The sequence below is a fragment of the Protobothrops mucrosquamatus genome, unplaced genomic scaffold (genome assembly GCF_001527695.2).
Source record: "Protobothrops mucrosquamatus isolate PMUCROS unplaced genomic scaffold, P.Mucros_1.0 scaffold_224, whole genome shotgun sequence".
In the NCBI taxonomy this organism is placed as follows: Eukaryota; Metazoa; Chordata; class Lepidosauria; order Squamata; family Viperidae; genus Protobothrops; species Protobothrops mucrosquamatus.
The window spans coordinates 370266-388380 of record NW_015386300.1 but is presented as its reverse complement, the minus strand read 5'-3'; the positions used below and the strand labels follow the sequence as shown (position 1 = coordinate 388380).

Sequence of the window (18115 nt, the reverse complement as noted above, 5' to 3'; positions counted from 1 at the left end):
GTGCTCAAGAAGGTCTCTGTACAAGCTGTGATACAGCTTTTAATAAAGGCAAAAAAAGATATTCCTGCAGTTTTCTAAAGAATTTTTTTTTTTAATGGTGGGATGCTCAAGGCATGGCTCAAGGTGGGGAATGATGGCCTGTTAATGACTTGTGGACTTCAACTTCCAGAATTCCTGAACCAGCCATGCTGGTCAGGAATTCTGGGAGTTGAAGTCCACAAGTCATAAAGACGCCATCTTTCCCCACCTCTGCCAGATGAAACAAAAAGTTCTGCACTAGACTTACTTTACTCATTTAGTGATTTTACTACTTTCATACTAATAGTAAAGGTAGTCAGTGACTTATAACTATTCGTTTAGTGACTGTTTGAAGTTACAGTAGCACTGAAAAAAGTGATTTTTGACATTTTCACACTTACAACAGTTGCAGCATCCCCATGATCATATGATCAAAATTCGGTTACTTGGCAACTGGCATGTATTTATGACAGTTGCAGTCTTCCATGGTCATGTGATCTAACCTAACCTTTCCAGCTAGCTTCAGATAAGTAAAGTCAATGGAGGAAGCCAGATTCATTTAATATGATTCATTTAACAACTGCACTGATTCATTTAACAATTGTGACAAAAAAGGTTATAAAATGGAGCACAATTCACTTAACAACTGCCTTGCTTAGCAATAGAAATTTTGGGCTCAATTGTGGTCGTAAGTTGAGGACTATATTCAGATTTGAAAAACGGTGGATTGCTTTAAACAGCTGGTTGGATATTAATATATAACTTGTCTTTCCATTTGTAAAATACTGAGGGGGGGGCAAATAAATTTGAAGATGAAAAGGTAGTACCTGTTTTTTTTTTAAAGTAGGCCCACATTAAAACATACAAGTTCTCTATACCTACCATTTCTGGAAAATCTTCTGTTCATTACTATAGAATTACAATCGGTATAGGATATTGTCTGTATTGGGCAAGGAAACTGAACCAAAGCAGTTAGACAATATAATGCATTCATTAAGAAACAGGTGTCCGTGATGTATTGCCTCTTTAAAAATATTATATGATATTTGATATTTTCATGAAATATACTGATTGCCCCTGCCTTTTTATTTTCTTGCTCCTTATCCTCTTTTTTTCAGTTTGATTGGCTTCTTGGATGGATGGCGAAAATCTATGTTTGTTTTCTTTGTTGTTACAGAAATCTACAAAGATCCACAAGCAGATTGGTTATAAAGATGGATTATCTTTTTAAGTATAAACAGTGACCATATTAATTTCCATGTATAGGATTCCTGTTTTTGCCTCATCTTTCTAAGAGAGTTCCATATGTTCTTTATTAAGCAGCACAGTTTCTGCCTAGATAGGGAATACTTTTGGGGAGAATTTGGCCCTAAAAAGAAGCCCTTGTAATAAAAGTAACGTGCAAAGCCTCAGACATCAAGAAAAGCCCCACACAGCATGTTATTAATCAGAAGAATAACTTAGCCAAGTACAATATGTTGCTGAAGGGAGTTAAAAATGAAAAACTAGTTATTAAATCTAATTATCTCTGTCTGTTTCTCCTGGTACAGAATTATTTACAGAACTATAAGACTGAAAAATTACAGCAACTTTTCTTAACCTTGCAGTTTGAAGATGTGTGGACCAACTAGGGTTGCCAGGTCTGCTTCCAAAAAATAGCGGACAAGCGGGGGGGGGGGGGTGTTAAGTAGTAAAAAAAAAGTAGACTGTACAGCTTTAGATTACGTACCATTTCATCATAAAGCTTTTGAATAAAAAAAATGTCCACTATTTTGTGAAAAAAAATAGTGAACATAATGTGAAAAAAGTGGACTGTCCACTCAAATAGTGGACACCTGGCAACCCTAGGACCAACTCCTAGAATTCCCCAACTGGAATGGCTGGATGGGGAATTCTGGGAGTTGAGTTCACACATCTTCAAGCTGCCAGAGTTGAGGAACACTGGACTATAAGAATATAGTTAGTATTCACTCAGTGGTAACATCCAAATTTCATTTGCAAAACACAATGACATGCAAATGTCTAGAAATTCCTGCTTCAATTGTATGTTTCACTGAATCTCTGAAACTGGCACAGCATCTCAAGGATACCAAGTTAAAAACAAATTTCCGCAGATCTGACTGCATACTTTTGATGTAGTTATATACAGAATAACAAAAAAAAAAAAGGAATATGAAAAATACAGAAGCTTAGACATCCATTTGAGCCAGTACTGCTGCTTTTTTACGTCTGGTAAATTTGTTAATAAGCTCAAAAAAGATGATTGACCCATAGGAGAAGACAGTTCCACAAATAACTGATCCTTTTTAACCTGTCAGATTGTGATCGTTGTCCTGTCTTCTTTCAATAACAGTTGGGTCTTCTAAACAGCTGTCTGGGCATTTGAAAATGAAGACATTACATTACAGGGAAAGTTATAAAAAAAATTAAGCACTACCAGCTGTCACTTTGCACTGCGTGAAACATTGCTAAGAAATGGAAGTAACATGGGGTCATTAATGTAATGGCAATACAAAGAAAAATCTATCTAGAACTGCTCCCATACTGGTTAGATTTGCAGAACAAAAACCAGAGATCACTGTGACCTGCTGAAAAAGGTGAGTAGTTGTCTACAGATCCACAGTTATCCAACTGGTTAGCCAGCAGTGATTTGCATGGGAGAGTTGTCAGAAGAAATCTTTTCTTCAGCCTGATCACAAAAAGCTATTGTATTTACAGTATAAATCTTCATAAGCCAGAAGCATTTTTGAAGAGAGTGTTTTGCACCAATGAAACAATCAAACAAAATATTAAATAAGATATATCTATTTAATCCAGATATATCTTATAAAAGCCATATAGAATGCATTTGGATTGAAAAGGTGAACAATTTGGAAAAAAATATTGTCAACTGTTAAGCATGCGGATGTTTCTATTATGCTTTTGGTTATATGGCAGATAGTGGATTAGGAAACAAAGTGCATGTAGAAAACACAAGTGCCAACATGTCCTAAAAGCTGATGTCCCCTGTAAAAGAATTAAAGCTGAAAGTGATTGGTTATTTTAGCAAAATAGTCATCTGAAACATACCTCCTAATCAACTGTGGACTTACAAGAAAGAAACATGATGATTTTAGAACAGGCTTCACAATTGCTAGATTTAAATATAATTGAAAATTCTATCGGAAAGAATGTGGGGAAATTCCAAAAGCATGAACTGAAAGATGTTTAACTGACTACTGAAAATGTTTTGAAGCTGTTATTTCTGCCCAGTGATATGTTGCAAAGTGTTGGAAAAGTGTCCAGATTTCTTAACTCGCCCTATTCATTTTTCTTATTTTGAAGCTATAAACAACTGCGCATAAATAGTAACTGTGCATTCAGAGTTGCAGAAAGATGTACTAAGCTGAGCTTATGGCAGCTTCTGACATTTGAGATTTCTTAAAAGTTGCAATTTGACCAGGTCCCTAAACCTTTGCATGTACTATGAATGTGCTGATATCATCCCAACAGATTTGTATAGAAGAAGTTGCTAGCTCACTAAAATCAAACAAAGAGCACCTGTCATATATAATACGAAGACAACACCCAAGTAGGGTTGCCACTTGTCCACTATTTGAGTGGACAGTCCGCTTTTTCACATTATGTTCACTATTTTTTTTCACAAAATAGTGGACATTTTTTTTATTCAAAAGCTTTATGATGAAATGGTACGTAATCTAAAGCTGTACAGTCTACTTTTTTTACTACTTAACCCCCCCCCCCGCTTATCCGCTATTTTTTGGAAGCAGACCTGGCAACCCTACACCCAAGAAAATGTAGTTCTAAATGCGATAACTTCTCCCATAGTGAGCATGCTAATGAATAATATTAACATTTGCTTTTTACAACTTGAGTTACAAAAGCACTGCAGCTTCAATGTACTGTAGTATTTTGCAGCCATTTCCTCACTCAGGCAGGCAAACACTGTTGGAACAAATTAATTGCTAAATATTGCACTTGAAACAGTTGTAGGGAAGTTATTCTAGTGTGAAGAATCTAAATATGTTTTTAACTTAATGTACCCTAGCCCAATATTCTCCATATGTGCCATGCTTCATTTCCCAGAATTCCTAGTCATTATTTCTGTGAAATGAAGCAGATGTGGCTGACTGGAAATTCTGGGAGCTGAGGTATAAAAGATGGAGAAAGAAACTTTATCAACATCAGTGATAATGTCTGAATTTTTGAGAACATAGACAATAGTCCAGACTATAACTATAAATAATGCAGCGGTTAAGATTCCTTTCTATGCTGTGATGTAATAACAACACTTTGGGAGGAAAAAAATTCATTTCTATAACCATATAAAAGTCTTTTTAAAAGCCTAGCATTTTTCTTAACTATTCATTCTTTTTCTTCTTCCTTTTCTTTATTTTCTGCACTTTCTATTTTTTCTTTTCTTTTTTTTTAGTATTAGTATTTCAAAAGTATAAGGGCTCAAAAACAATGAAAAAGGTGAGTTCACAAATATGATATAGCTATGTGTAGTGTGTTCCATTGATAAACCAACAGTCAGACCCTATAGGCCAGGGGTGTCAAAAACTGCCAGCCCACGGGCCGGATGCATCATGGTGAAAATGCGCCCACCCCATTGCCAGCAATGGAAAAAAAGTCACTATACGTCACGACACGTCACATGACATTGCAAGTTTGACACCTTTGCTATAGGCCAATCTCAATAGGTTTTATTAATTAATGGAATTTTTCCCCAAATGTTACTGTATTGGAGAAAGGTTTTTTTGGTAGTAATTCTAGTGTTATAATTAAAAAGATAAGAACTAATACAAAAAAAAAAAGAAAAAATAGAAAGTGCAGAAAAGGAAGAAGAAAAAGAATGACTTGATTTAACCAATATAGAAAACTTGGTTGAGGATGGGGAAATAGTAGGAAGATTGTAGGAAAAATTATTATGTAATAAGAAAATTGTAGATTTAGATTTTAAAGGAAACTAATGTGAAATTAATATGATCAAACATTAACATTGATTTTGGACTACAAATAATAGCTACTTCCTGATTACTGTTGACATCTTCCACTGCTTTTAACATACATTAGCAATATAATGTTTATTTTAGTTTTTATTAACTGAAATAGAATTGTAAGTTAGAAGAGATAATTCCATTTACTCTATTCAGACCCACTTAACTATTGGATTCAATTGAATACACCATACATTTACAATACATACTGAATCAAGTTCAGAAAAAAGCAACAAGAATAATGAAGAGACTAGAAACTAAATATGTAAAGAGACCATGAGGCAGTTAGGAATGTTTAGCCTTGAGAAAGATGAGCATTCTTCCAATATTTAAAAAATTTCAGACAAGAATTTCCAGATATGAAATCATTTCCATGGTCCCCAAAGACAAAACACAGAATGATGGATTTTTAATTTGGATTTTGTTGCTGAGGAGGGAGTTAAACTCAATAACTAAAGTGATCCTTTCGAACTCCTGTCATTCTATAAAATGTGAAAAGATACGATTGGCTTTCTCTAATCTCAGAATTTTAGTCATTATGATTATTGGACCATGACAGAGATGAACCTCGGTGGACAATTTTGAGTGAACTGCTTCACAGGATTATTGAGGGGAAGATTGGATGTGATAATATTAAACAGGCTGTCTTTAATTTCTGGAGAAAACCTGAAATATCATTGATCAGTTATCAATATTTTAAGAACATTTTCTTAAACTATGTTGTGATAGTCTAGATTAATATATCATTCTAGCCATTGTCTAACCACTGCAGGATGAGGCCTCTTCTGCATATTTCCAACCAATATGGTTTTTCCTTTGCCAGTTGGGCCCGTAATACTTGCTGATGTCATCGCTCCACTTTGTTTTAGGTCTCTTTTGTGGACACTTTTTTATCAAGTAGAATTAATATATATATATAAAATATAAGATAGATTTAGGTTATGCTTGCAGTAGTCTTATAAATTAACAATAACTCCCATTGATTTCAATGGAATTGTTCCCAAAGTTTGAACATAACTCACAGTTTCTCCCAATTTGTATTTCCATGATAATTCCATTCCTTACCAAATGAGTCTGTTTTAGAATATCTGAAAATATTGGATTAGTTGCTCTAATGCCCAGATCATTTGACCAATATATCTAGAGGGCAGTGCACTGGGGAAACTGTCACCCCCCCAACTGCAAAAGACGTGATGATGCTTCCAAGCTTGAGTTTTTTATTGTTCCACACCCACAGGCAGAATCTTTTCAAACTAAAGCACTCTACTATCTGCATCTACCATATTGAGAGAACTATTAGGGAGGCCTGTCTTCTCCCTCTTTATCTCACACAAAATATCTGAATTGAGCTGTCTCTTATTCCTCTGAAAAACACCCACTCCCTTCCTAGGAATACAGCCTACTACATTCCATCACAGAAATGGTGATTATAAGCAATTCTATAAGTTGGACAGACCAGAAAGATCAAAAGTCTTCTTTCTCCAGCTGTCTATTTATGCCCCCCCCAGTCATAGAAGAGGACATACAAAGAATATCCTATATAATATTTCCAAGAATGTGTTGCTATATGTACACTCTGCATCCTTTCACTCAGTGAAAATATCAGATTACATTATGAGAGAAGATACAGAAACATACTGTCCCTTGCTAGCCTTTTAGTTTAATAACTGTTCAGCTAATTGAACAAAACACTGCTTCTATCCAGCAAGCAAAACTTCAAGTCCTCTGTCTGTTCACTATTTGAGATAAATATAGAATCATATAGATTGCATTTTGAACATTCAAAGTGATGGATTAATATTATAGCAAACTCTTCATAGAAATATGACAGAAATTAGCTAATTCTGTTGCCACCTTAGTTTGTCTGGTATAGTACTCTATAGCCTTCTAGATGTGAAATTACTATAATCAGTCGTACTTGCTATGTATCTCATTTACATAAACACCCTTTATTGATAGTTTAGTTTTTGATTATTCCATAATTTTGCATCTATGACCATTCTTCCTAACTGTGTCCCTAATTCATCTTTCCATCCTTATTCTATAAATGAATACTAGAATGAACTTTGATTAAAAGCTACTTTACCAATGTAAGTATGAATAACTTTATTTTTTAATCTTCATTGTATATCACCAATATTTTAGAATATGAGAATAGTTAGTATAATGTCCACCTAAGATGCTCCTAGGTACTTATTGATATCCATGAGCTTCTCGAATCATCTGATGCTTTTAACAGAAAATAAACAAGAATGTTGTGAAATATCAGTTTCAGTAATATTTTTGGCCCTAAAATATTTTTCAAGGTGTAGTATTTATAATATGAATTATACTCTTCTTTTCAATTTTGGGACTTAAAGCAAACAATTACTGAGGACATAATATAGACAGCTAAATTCTTAAATCAAAATTAACACTAAACCAAGAATTAAAATTATTTAAGAATTAAAGCCCGATGAAAGAGATGTGTATTTACAGATTTGTAAATGCAGATAGAAAGTGTGCTTCAGAGAGGGGATAGTGTGTTCTCATTAAATCATGATTTCTGATTGGCCACTGCTATTAACACCATAGATTTAGTACAATTGTTTAAATATTTTTACCATTATGCCCCTTTATCCCTGCTCTTCCTAAACACAATATAGTCAGAATATATGGAAAATCAGCTTCATATGCACTTCAACCAATTAATTGTCAAGCATAAGGATCTAGTTCTAAGCGAGTTGACCGGGAGGTTCAGCTGATATATATATTGCTGCATTATTAATGTAATTAAACCAGAATTGCCAATATACAATATTTTTCTCAAAATATATTTTCCATCATTAAAAATGTTGTACCATATAATACTTTTATTACATTAAATGAAAGGTGGTAAAATGGACAATGGTTTTATTATAGTCAATGCATAATGTGGACATTGGTAATAACTGAAAATTGCTTTTGACATTTTTTAGAAAAGTAGAAATAAAAAATTAATATGCAATTATTAGATCCTATTTTAATTAAGCTTTTTAGTAAGTATATCTATTATAATCTATAAGGTGGATAATGACTTTGATTTTATGGCAAATACTGTAGAACACTTTCTCCACTACAATAAAAAAGGATTACAGGTTCGTTAAAAAAAAAATCTAGACTTACTTGGAGTTTGTTGGTTAATTTCAGCTTTAAAAGAAGCTGCTGACACCTGACAGAGACAGATCTAAACAGGAAAATCCAGTTTACATAGAATAATCTAGACTGGTGAAATTGAGTCAGATAGGTAGAATGCAATTAAATTAAGTAGGTCAGATTTGCTGAAAGTCAATGGAGAATCTCTCATTTCAAGAGCTTGTTGAAACCAGAACCATGGATAGCTCCAAATAAGCTTTGTCTATTGAAGTTTTCTGTAGAAGAAATACAATTCTCTCAGCTGCTACCTGAAGTCAAGTGGAAGAGAAAGTTTTTCTCCAAATAATTTCTTAAGAACTAGCAATCCTACTATTTATTGGATAGGAAAAAATGCAGTTGAAAGCAAATGGAAGGGGATACTACTGTATTCAGGTATTGCTACTGAAGGTGCCTTTGAAGATTAGGATCTCATGGACTTGGGAGAGATGGGATCTTTACATACTGTCTTTTCCTTCTCTTGGTCTTTTTCAGAGTAGCTTTTGGAAGATGCATACACAAGAATCATATACATTCATAAATAGACACACACAGAGAGAGACAGAGAGAGACAGAGAGAGAGAGAAAGACATAAATATATATGTATTCAAATGTAAACAAGTAAGCACAATCCATATATTTATTGGGATGGTGTGATCTTCAGCTGGAGTTGAGAACCTTAAGGTGACAAGAGAAGGATGTGGACATTGTCTAGAATTGGGTCTGCATTTCTTATTGGATTCTTCCTTTGTTTGTCTTAAATTCAAGACAGCAATAATGCTTTGCTTCATTGCCTCTGGAGCCTCATATTTCTGCTGTACTGTGGAAATGAAGATTCTGCCGAGAGTTATCTTTTTATATAAAAATATATAAATTTTATTAAAAGTTTTATAACAAAATCATAAAAACCAGTACAAACTAATAAAGAGCAAAAGAAACAAAGAAAAGAAAGAAGAAAATATTAAATGTGCAGAAAGAATGAAAAGAAATAGAAAAAAAGAAGCTTCTGATTTCTTCTTCAGAAAATATAAGTACATTTACAATATTATCTCTTACTTTATGATTACAAAAAAACTCATTTTTTTTTCTTGTTATCTAGGTGGGTTTTTTTTTTGAGAACCACAAATCTTTTTCATGCAAAAAGTCTAAAGGGGTTTCCAATCAACCATGAATATAGATATTGTTGTTTCTCTAAAAGAAGTTAATTTAGCCGTCTCTGCAAGTTCCATCGTCTTCCCCAGCCATTTCTCCACTGAGGGTAGCATTGAGTCTTTCCACTTTTGAGCATATAATAGTCTCACTGCAGTCAGATATAGATATAGAGTTCCATTTTTTTCTAGTTCCCTGTCCATTAGTCCCAAAAGAAAAATGTCTGGTTTCAGTTGAAACAAAAGTACAATTTAAGTTCTGTTTCAGTAAATGTCATCAAACAATGTTCTCTTGTTAAGGATGTCCAAAACAGGACTCTCTCTAATATTCCTTTGTGGAAGAATTCAGAGCTAATATTTAACTAGTATTGAAGAGGAGATAATTTCTTTTGATGGTTTAAATATTTCCTTAAGTTGATGTGTATCCTCTTTTGAACCTTTGGAGTTTTACTCAAAACCTGAATAGAAAGGGAGAGAGACAGACCATATATTTTAGCTTGCCTTGTGATTTATTGCATGGTGTAGGGAGATGTTTAGGCAGTGCAGGAGGGTATTAATTCCTATTTGCAAGAAATAGTACTTCCAGTTTTATTAGAGAAGCCACAGTGAAAGCACTCCTGAAAAATTCATCACATGACCAGGAAGAATTGAACAATAGTAGTGCCATGGCGAGCTGCTTCCATAAGAAGTGTTTGACCAGATCTAGACAGTTAAGTTTTCTTCATCCATTTCAGTCAGATTTTGTTTATATTTTGATTGTCACTTGTTGGTCTTTGCTGAGAGGATTAGGAAGAATTTGACCCCACTGATTTTCCTAGAACTCAAATATCCTTCAGTGCTGTCAAACATGGTATCCTCTCCTAGTAGGATGCCCCAAGAAAATAATATATTGAATTAAGGAAGCCGCAGGAATTGTTACCATGGTTACTATTGTATACAAGCCCTGGAAAAAGCATGGCTTCTTTAAGAAACACCGAAAGGTGCAGCAAATGTGCTCCTCATGAACATCTTTTTAGATCCAAATAGCTCCCATCTCAACTTTCATTTCTTGGCACCAAAATCTCAAGACATTTTTGCTTGACTACCAAGATCAACTTGAAAATTCTACTTCTGGTGTTATCCCAACTGTTTTTAATAATATTTGTATTATGGTATATTTAAATATTTATTTTTATTTTTACATGTGATATTTATCACATATTTATCAACATGGATTGAAACTGGGGCATAGCATTTCTAAAATTCCATAGCAACAATGGAATTTAAAATAAATAAATAAATCCTGCACTAAAAGGTGGCTTAGATCAAAATAGTAGAATCTTCCACTGACTTTTGTAGTACTTTCTTATTTAGATTGTTTCTCCAAAGCTTTATATGTATACAAACCACCTTTCTGCTGTTATATTTTTTAATATGTTAAGTACACATTGGTATATGTCCATTATAACCTAACCTTAAATCAGAAGTATAAACTTATTCCCTTGTGTCTCCAGAAGCGTGATGTTTATAAATATTTCTATAAATATTGGAAGGCATACCATTTTAAACATTTTTTTTAAATTGTTGCAATAAATAAAGATTTGAGTAACATATTCCATCTGCTATAACTGGCTTGTATAAATAATTTTCACTCCTCTGTACCTTCAGCTGTGGGATTCTGTAAAAGAAATCCCTCAGCATAACTTGTTTCCATTAACAGAAACACATGAGTAGATTCCATCCACTGATTATATTTGTACAAAATGTTGGATACCAAAATTTAGAAATGAATAATTAAAGATAAATATTGGAACAGAAAACACTTGGGACCAGAATTTCCGTTCCTAAGCAAAACAGCTGTTAAGTGAGCCAGGCCCAATTCACCTACCTTACACAGTTGCAAAGCGAATCTGACTTCCACCATTGACTTTGCTTGTCAGAATCCAGCTGGGAAGGTGGCAAATGATGATCACATGACCCCAGGACACTGCAATTGTTATAAATTCAGCCAGGTTGCCAAATGCCCAAATTTTGACCACATGACCGTAGGGATGATGCGAGGAACATAAGCGTGAGGACCAGTTATAAATCACTTTTTTCAGTGTCATTGTAACTTTGAACACTTGCTGGATGAATGATTGTAAATCGAGGATTACTGTTACAGCATAGGATGTGAACATAGTTGGCATGAAAATATCTATATTTGAGAATGCTTTAAACTAGTTTCCTAGGCAGAGATACAAAAAAAAATAAATCCAAATAAGCTATTCTTCCTGAAAGGAGCATGCCTTTGCTGCTGTGTGAATAAAGTCTATAGCAATAGAGTTTTTGCTAGGGTTGGTACATTGAATTCTTATATATATGTCAAGCAAGGGTATCCCAGCAATTAAGGCATAGATGAGTTCATTTGCAGTTTTCCCTTGAGAATAAGTCAAGATAATATGGCACCATGCTGTGAAAAAATACTCAGATACAATATGACTACGGTATATGTACGGTATGATAAATTTTAGTGCTATCTTATTAACAGCACTTCTGCTACACCATAATTTCAACTATATAAATATGGTTTCTCTTGTTGTAAATCATACATTGACATATTTATCATGCGGTAGCACATGGTTTTCATAAATAAACCTGATAAGAATTGATTATTTGTTTTTTGAGTGCAGGAATAGCTAATAGTTGTCCAAGTTAAAGACTTGCTCCATGTCCACAAAATTGAAATAAGCTATGAATATATGGGACTGGTGAGGATTGAAATGTCCATGCAAGACTATTAATGTAAAAATGTAGCATAAGAACTGAGTTACATCTGAATGTCTTAGCAGGAAGCATAGGTAGAAATTTTGTTTATTAAAATTTCATAGTTTTAAAAAGCACAAGAGAGTAGGTTTAATATCCACTAATGTTACACACAAGATGTTGATACAGTGCTATAGTGTGATTATCCAATCAAGCTTTCATATTTCTTTACTTTTTTGGGTACATGACAAATTCTGTAATGCTGTTTCATTCTTGAATTCAGTGTTAAATGAAAATGAGCGTACCCTTCTTAAAAGAAAAAAAAATAATACTCTTGAGTTCTTATGCTTACTTATGTAGCTCAAGAGTGTAATTATGGATATTTGTTAAGGGTGTGAGTATATATATTTGATAAGAGATTATATGAGAAAATAGATTTTAGTAGAGATTTACATATTAATAGATTTTAGTAGAAATTTACATATTAATGATATTTTACAGTTAAGGTATAATTTTTTATAATGATTAATATTTGGGTTTTATTATTTTATGGTGAACTGTGTTTGTAATGAGATTTATGTAATATAAAAAGTAGATTTTTTTATGATGGATGAATAGAATGATTGGATATTCTGTATGGGTTTTTTTTAAAGGATTACATTAGTGAAGTAATATAATGTATAGAGATAAAATAAATTAATAAGATTTTGGTTTGTTTTTAAATTAGGAATTAATTTTATAATTTTGTTTTATAATGATAAGTATTTTTGAATTAATGATTGGATATTTAGTTAGATATGTTTATGTTATGTTTAATTTAGATTAAAAGATTACCAGATTGCCTGTACTCTGAGATGGAATTCCTTCTTTTTTATATATTTTTGTTTAAACTTCTCCCCCTCCCTTTTTTCATATTTAACTTTTTCCTTTCCTTTTTTGTTGTTATTTTGTATTTTATCTTCTTTTGAAATTTAATAGTTATTAAAAACAAAATAGTGTATTGAATTATATTTTGATGTAATTAAAAAAAAATTTATGAAATGTTTACCTTCAGTATTTTTCCTGAATGATGTATATGACTTGTGCTAAATGTAAATGTAGATATTTTAATATTATAAACTAGCTTATTTTATATTACTTCATATAAAATAATTATTAAATTATTATTAAATTATTAAATTATTATTAAATTGTTAAATTTAAAATGGCCAAACATCTTGAGATATTAATATATTTTTATTTGGGTAAGACTGTCTTAAATTCTATCACACAATGGGAAGTGCAAAGGAATATATTTATGTATATTTGCAGATGTACAGATTGATAGTTGGTGTGTTTTTAGACTTAATTTCCTTCATTATTAAAGGTAATATACAGTATATACAATTCCAAATAATTTCTAATCTAGTTTCAAACCAAATTTGGTTATACCAGGCGAACAGAAGCTGGTGATTTGAATCTACATTATTAAGATTCAGGATTCAGTTAGAATTAGTAAGATGTAAATGATCTTATATTATTATAGCTAATATAATCTAACATCAAATAATTAAATAAAATGTTCATAGAATTCTGCTATTGAAGAATTCCTGGCATTAATTTCTCAGAACTCTATTACTGCCATTTTGTAGTCTGCAGTCTGTTCTAGTATAATTACAAAGTGGAAAATGACTTTGAATGATTGATGGAACAAAGTAGTTCAATGAAGCTTGCTAATATTTAACCAAACAACTTTTTTTAATAGAGTTGATACACTGTTTCTCATGGCATACAGTATATCTAACCTTATTTTCTCCTTTTATTCCACTATTGTTTTGGTTGCTAGAAGAATGCTACAAAATCTCCTTGATCAAAAATTATTCTGGACCGAATAAACTTCCATTCTAATTGCAGTTGTAATCCTTGAAACTTATCCAGTGGTTTCTAATATAGAACTGGTTGGCAGCATTTTGTTATTTCTGAGCCAAAGAACAAGATAGTACTCCTTCTCATGCCATGTTCAAAGGCTGACTGAACTGAAAGTTGAATCTTACTATCACATCACCAGTGTTGAAGAATCTTACACCATGGATGCTAGTTTATGGAACAATATAGTCTAACATCAGGAAAGCAGATGGGTGCAGGGCATTATGGCTGTCTCTATAAGACACTAATGTCCATTCATAACATCTGTAACCTGAGGCAGTCAATATGCTTCACCTATGCCTGAGCCAACTATCCATATAGAGATGTAGATGTAGATCAGTTTCATAGTTCTTCTCTTATTCCATGTTTCATAGCAGCTAAAGAATCTTGGATAGCAAACTGGAAGGCTATTGGTAGTCAACGTAGATCAGGAGTGGACAACTATGGCACTTTTATGAAAGTTGTCATAGTTGCCCATCCTGATGGCAAGTCAGTGATGTAATATGTTAGAAAGAAATTGCCCAGATCCTACATTCTAGATTTAAGTTACATTTCACTTACTATCTAGAAAATAAATATAGTTCTATAATGTATAACATTATTAATTATTATTTCAATCATTTTCTTTCAGTTTGTGGCGATATCCATGGACAATTCTTTGACTTGATGAAGCTGTTTGAAGTGGGAGGTTCTCCTGCCAACACACGATACCTTTTTCTAGGGGACTATGTTGACAGAGGATACTTCAGTATTGAAGTAAGTGTTGTTTCCTTCTTTAGCTATGAAATTAATTTGCAATGCATGTTGATTTCTTATTTTCTTTCAGTATATTATAATTCTAAAAGTATATTTTCATGCTGCCACTTTTGGCAAACATGGTGTACAGAAATGTTCAGTAGAAAGCATCACGTTGAACTACCGTAAGCATAGTTGGTCTTTTCCTTCTAGCCTAAGTATTACACTTTTAAAAAATAGTTAATATTTTATATTTATTACATTTCAGTCAGATCTAATTTATTTGGTTAAGCCCTGAAATCATTATAGATAGTCCTTGTTTAACAACCTCTTGTTCAGTGACTCAAGTTACAGTAGTGTTGAACAAATGGTACTGACAATTTGTCTTTGAAGTTCTGGCTGTCCCAGCACCCCTGCTTTTACATGATCCTGATCTAGGCACTTGGCAATCGGCTTGCACTAATGAGAGTTTCAGCATCCCACAGTCACGTGATCACAATTTGTGACCTTCCTTGCTACATCACACAAGCAAAGTCAACCAGGAAGCTGGCAAGGAAGGTTGCGACTTGCCCTGATAAATTACTCATATTCTCCCTCACCTGGTAGCAGGTACTCCAATCCAAGTGCCTTGCACACCACCTGCACACCGTCCCCCACCCAGCAGCAGCCACAAATCTACTGCTGGCTTTGTTGCAAGCTTTCTGGACTTACTTAATGACCTGTCATCCTCACTTAACAATGGCAACAGAGAATGCCAGCGCTAAGCATGCAATCACATGTCATTACATGACTTCAAGCTTTTATGACCGCATCACTTAGCAATGGAAATTCTGGTCCCAATTATTTTGCACATCTGTACTGAGAACTAATATGTAATGTTAGTTTATTTGGTTGAAAAATTATTCATTAAAACCAACAGCATATTCAAAATGTCAAAACTTTATAGGTAGTCCTCAGCTTACAGCTCTTAAGTCATTGTTATGTGACCACATAGGATTTTATAAACATTTTTGTGACAGTGATGTGAATGGAGTGTTCATTAAGTGAACCCATTTTACCCATTGGGCGACTTTTGCTTTAAACTGGAAGTAGACATTGGTTTACAGCAAAAAAATGTCATAAATTGAGTCATGTGTTCATGGACATTGCAAATGACCATAAATGTGAGCTGGTTGGTAATTGTCATAAATGCCATCATGTGACTATGGGTGCAGCTGTTGGAACTTCAACAGCAAGTCATGAGTAGCTCTGGAGAGGTCCACTGAAACTTCGAATTGTCACTAAGCAACTGGTCATAAGCTGAGGGCTATGTGTAAGCTAAATGACTCACTTCCCTTTCCTTGCCTTCCCCCCAAAGACAGCCTTATGGATTCTACAAAGTTGTCACATTGCTCTGGAAAACTGTTTCACCCTATTTCTTCAAACTAAGTCCTTCTGAATCCTTATGACTTCCACGTTTGGTATGCAGGATTGCAATCTAAATCATTCACATTCACCTTCCTTATAGCTTTAAAAGGATTTTAAACTTCTTTGTAATTTGGCCAAGTCTAAAAGCAATCTGCCTTTTTTTTTCCTGCAGTGGCATCAGATAATTGTGATGACTAACAGTTATCTTGCATTTAATTATGTTCCTTCCATATAAAATACAGTAAAAAGAATAAAGGAGCAATATGTATTCTTCCTGGCCATGTTAAATTACACTTTGGGTAGATTAATACTGCTCCTTAAGGCCATTCTATGTTTTTATCATATTCGAGATATTAAGGAAAAGACAGCATCTATTGTAAAATCAAACAGGTTTTAAGGGCTTGGACCATCAACTTCTAAGTTCTCTGAATCTGTCTTTTTTGTGGTGGGTGGAATTGCCTGCTGCCTGCAAATTGTTTCAAATAGAGACAACAGTGCATGAAGAAAACCTCTGTATTTTTAGGAACAAGAATTGGAAATTATACAAGGTGGGCGGGAGAAATATAATAATGCATTGCAAAGGAAAATGAAGCATTTCAAACTTTTATGTATGCTATGTGTGCGGGTGCATATAATATATGTATACACACACACATAACACAGAGAGATACACACACTCATATACATACAAAACACACACACTGCAAAGATCAATAAAATATCTGGACTTTTTAAATCATAAATTTGTCCTTTTCCCCTTCCACCCCACAAATAAATCAGGACTAGGCTATGTTCATTCTACTTTAATTTACCATTTACTTTATAAGTATGATTACTTTTTTCTTTTAAAAAAAATAGTTTTTCCTTTGAAGGGAGAGTGTTAGATAACCCTTCAGTTTAGCCTAGTAATTAAGTCTTCGGTTTAGCATAAAAATTAAGAGAAATATAATGAGGACTCCTGGTACATTTTTCTGTGTTACAATACTAACACTGCAAGAGAACTAGTGTCTCTAATAGAAGACCTGTTTGGATCTTCTCAAATCTCAAATGCTTTAAATTATCATATGAACATTGTTACAAGCTACCCTACGACAACATTTTAAAAGTAAATTATTATAGGAATCCTTCAAGCTCGAATAATTGGAGGTACAATAGACATGTTTAACATTACTGAAAAAAATTGATAGAAAGACTTCTTTCTTTTTCTTCATTCTAAAACACAGGATCATTCATTCAAGATTGATGAAGAATGCATGGTTGCAGAATGGAATATTTTATAGACAGTTAATTTGAATTACTTTAAAGGATTATTATATAACTTCATGGAGGACATTATAGGCACTAGTTACAACTGTGGTAATGAAGGATTCATATTGATTCAATCAATCAATTTCTGTAACTGCCCATCTCAGTCAATGTCCCTGGGAAGCTTACAATTAAAAAAATTACAATAAAAATAATAAAAATATAATAACAGCAGAAACATCCTAAATAAATATACATAGCAGCCAAAATATTTAGCCAGTTAGCAATGCAGCCAGGAAATGGGGCCCTTAACTCATTCAACTTGAATCTCACAGCTCTTTCCTTTTCATCAACTTTCTATTGTGTCCATTATATCTATATTGTTCTTACTGCTTTATAGCATTAATCCCTTTGCTCAAGGGCTTCTAGCAGTAGTAGACAGGCATCTGTATACCCTTGTATGGACATGGGCATTTCTTCATAGTCCTTTGGCCACTTTGATCAGTAGAGATGAAGATACTGTAGACATTGTGCCTTAGCTATCTTGCTAGGTTGGCATAGGACCTCAAGAAAGCTGTTCCCTCATTTCTCCAGCACTGAGATGGAGACTCCACCATTGGGTAGTAGACTGTATTCCTGCCCAATCAGATCAAGTCAGCCAAAGTTGCCACGCCCGTCCTGGACCGTGATCTTCAGTCTTTGACTTGATCTTGCCCAGGACAGACGTTGCAAGTTTGGCTCTAGGCAGGTACAGTCATTGGTGGATCTCCATTCCCCTTCCCA

The 18115-nt window shown here is 33.6% G+C and overlaps 1 protein-coding gene across 5 annotated transcripts in view; it reads left to right on the top strand.

The window, feature by feature from the left end:
• The window catches only part of PPP3CA (protein phosphatase 3 catalytic subunit alpha), a 189479-nt gene that overhangs the window by 96394 nt on the left and 74970 nt on the right, over window positions 1-18115 (top strand). For all 5 annotated transcript variants that reach the window (XM_015828347.1, XM_015828332.1, XM_015828325.1 and 2 more), the window contains exon 3: window positions 14577-14701. In XM_015828347.1, coding sequence (XP_015683833.1) covers window positions 14577-14701 — 125 coding nt within the window. The remainder of the gene's footprint in view (window positions 1-14576; window positions 14702-18115) is intronic.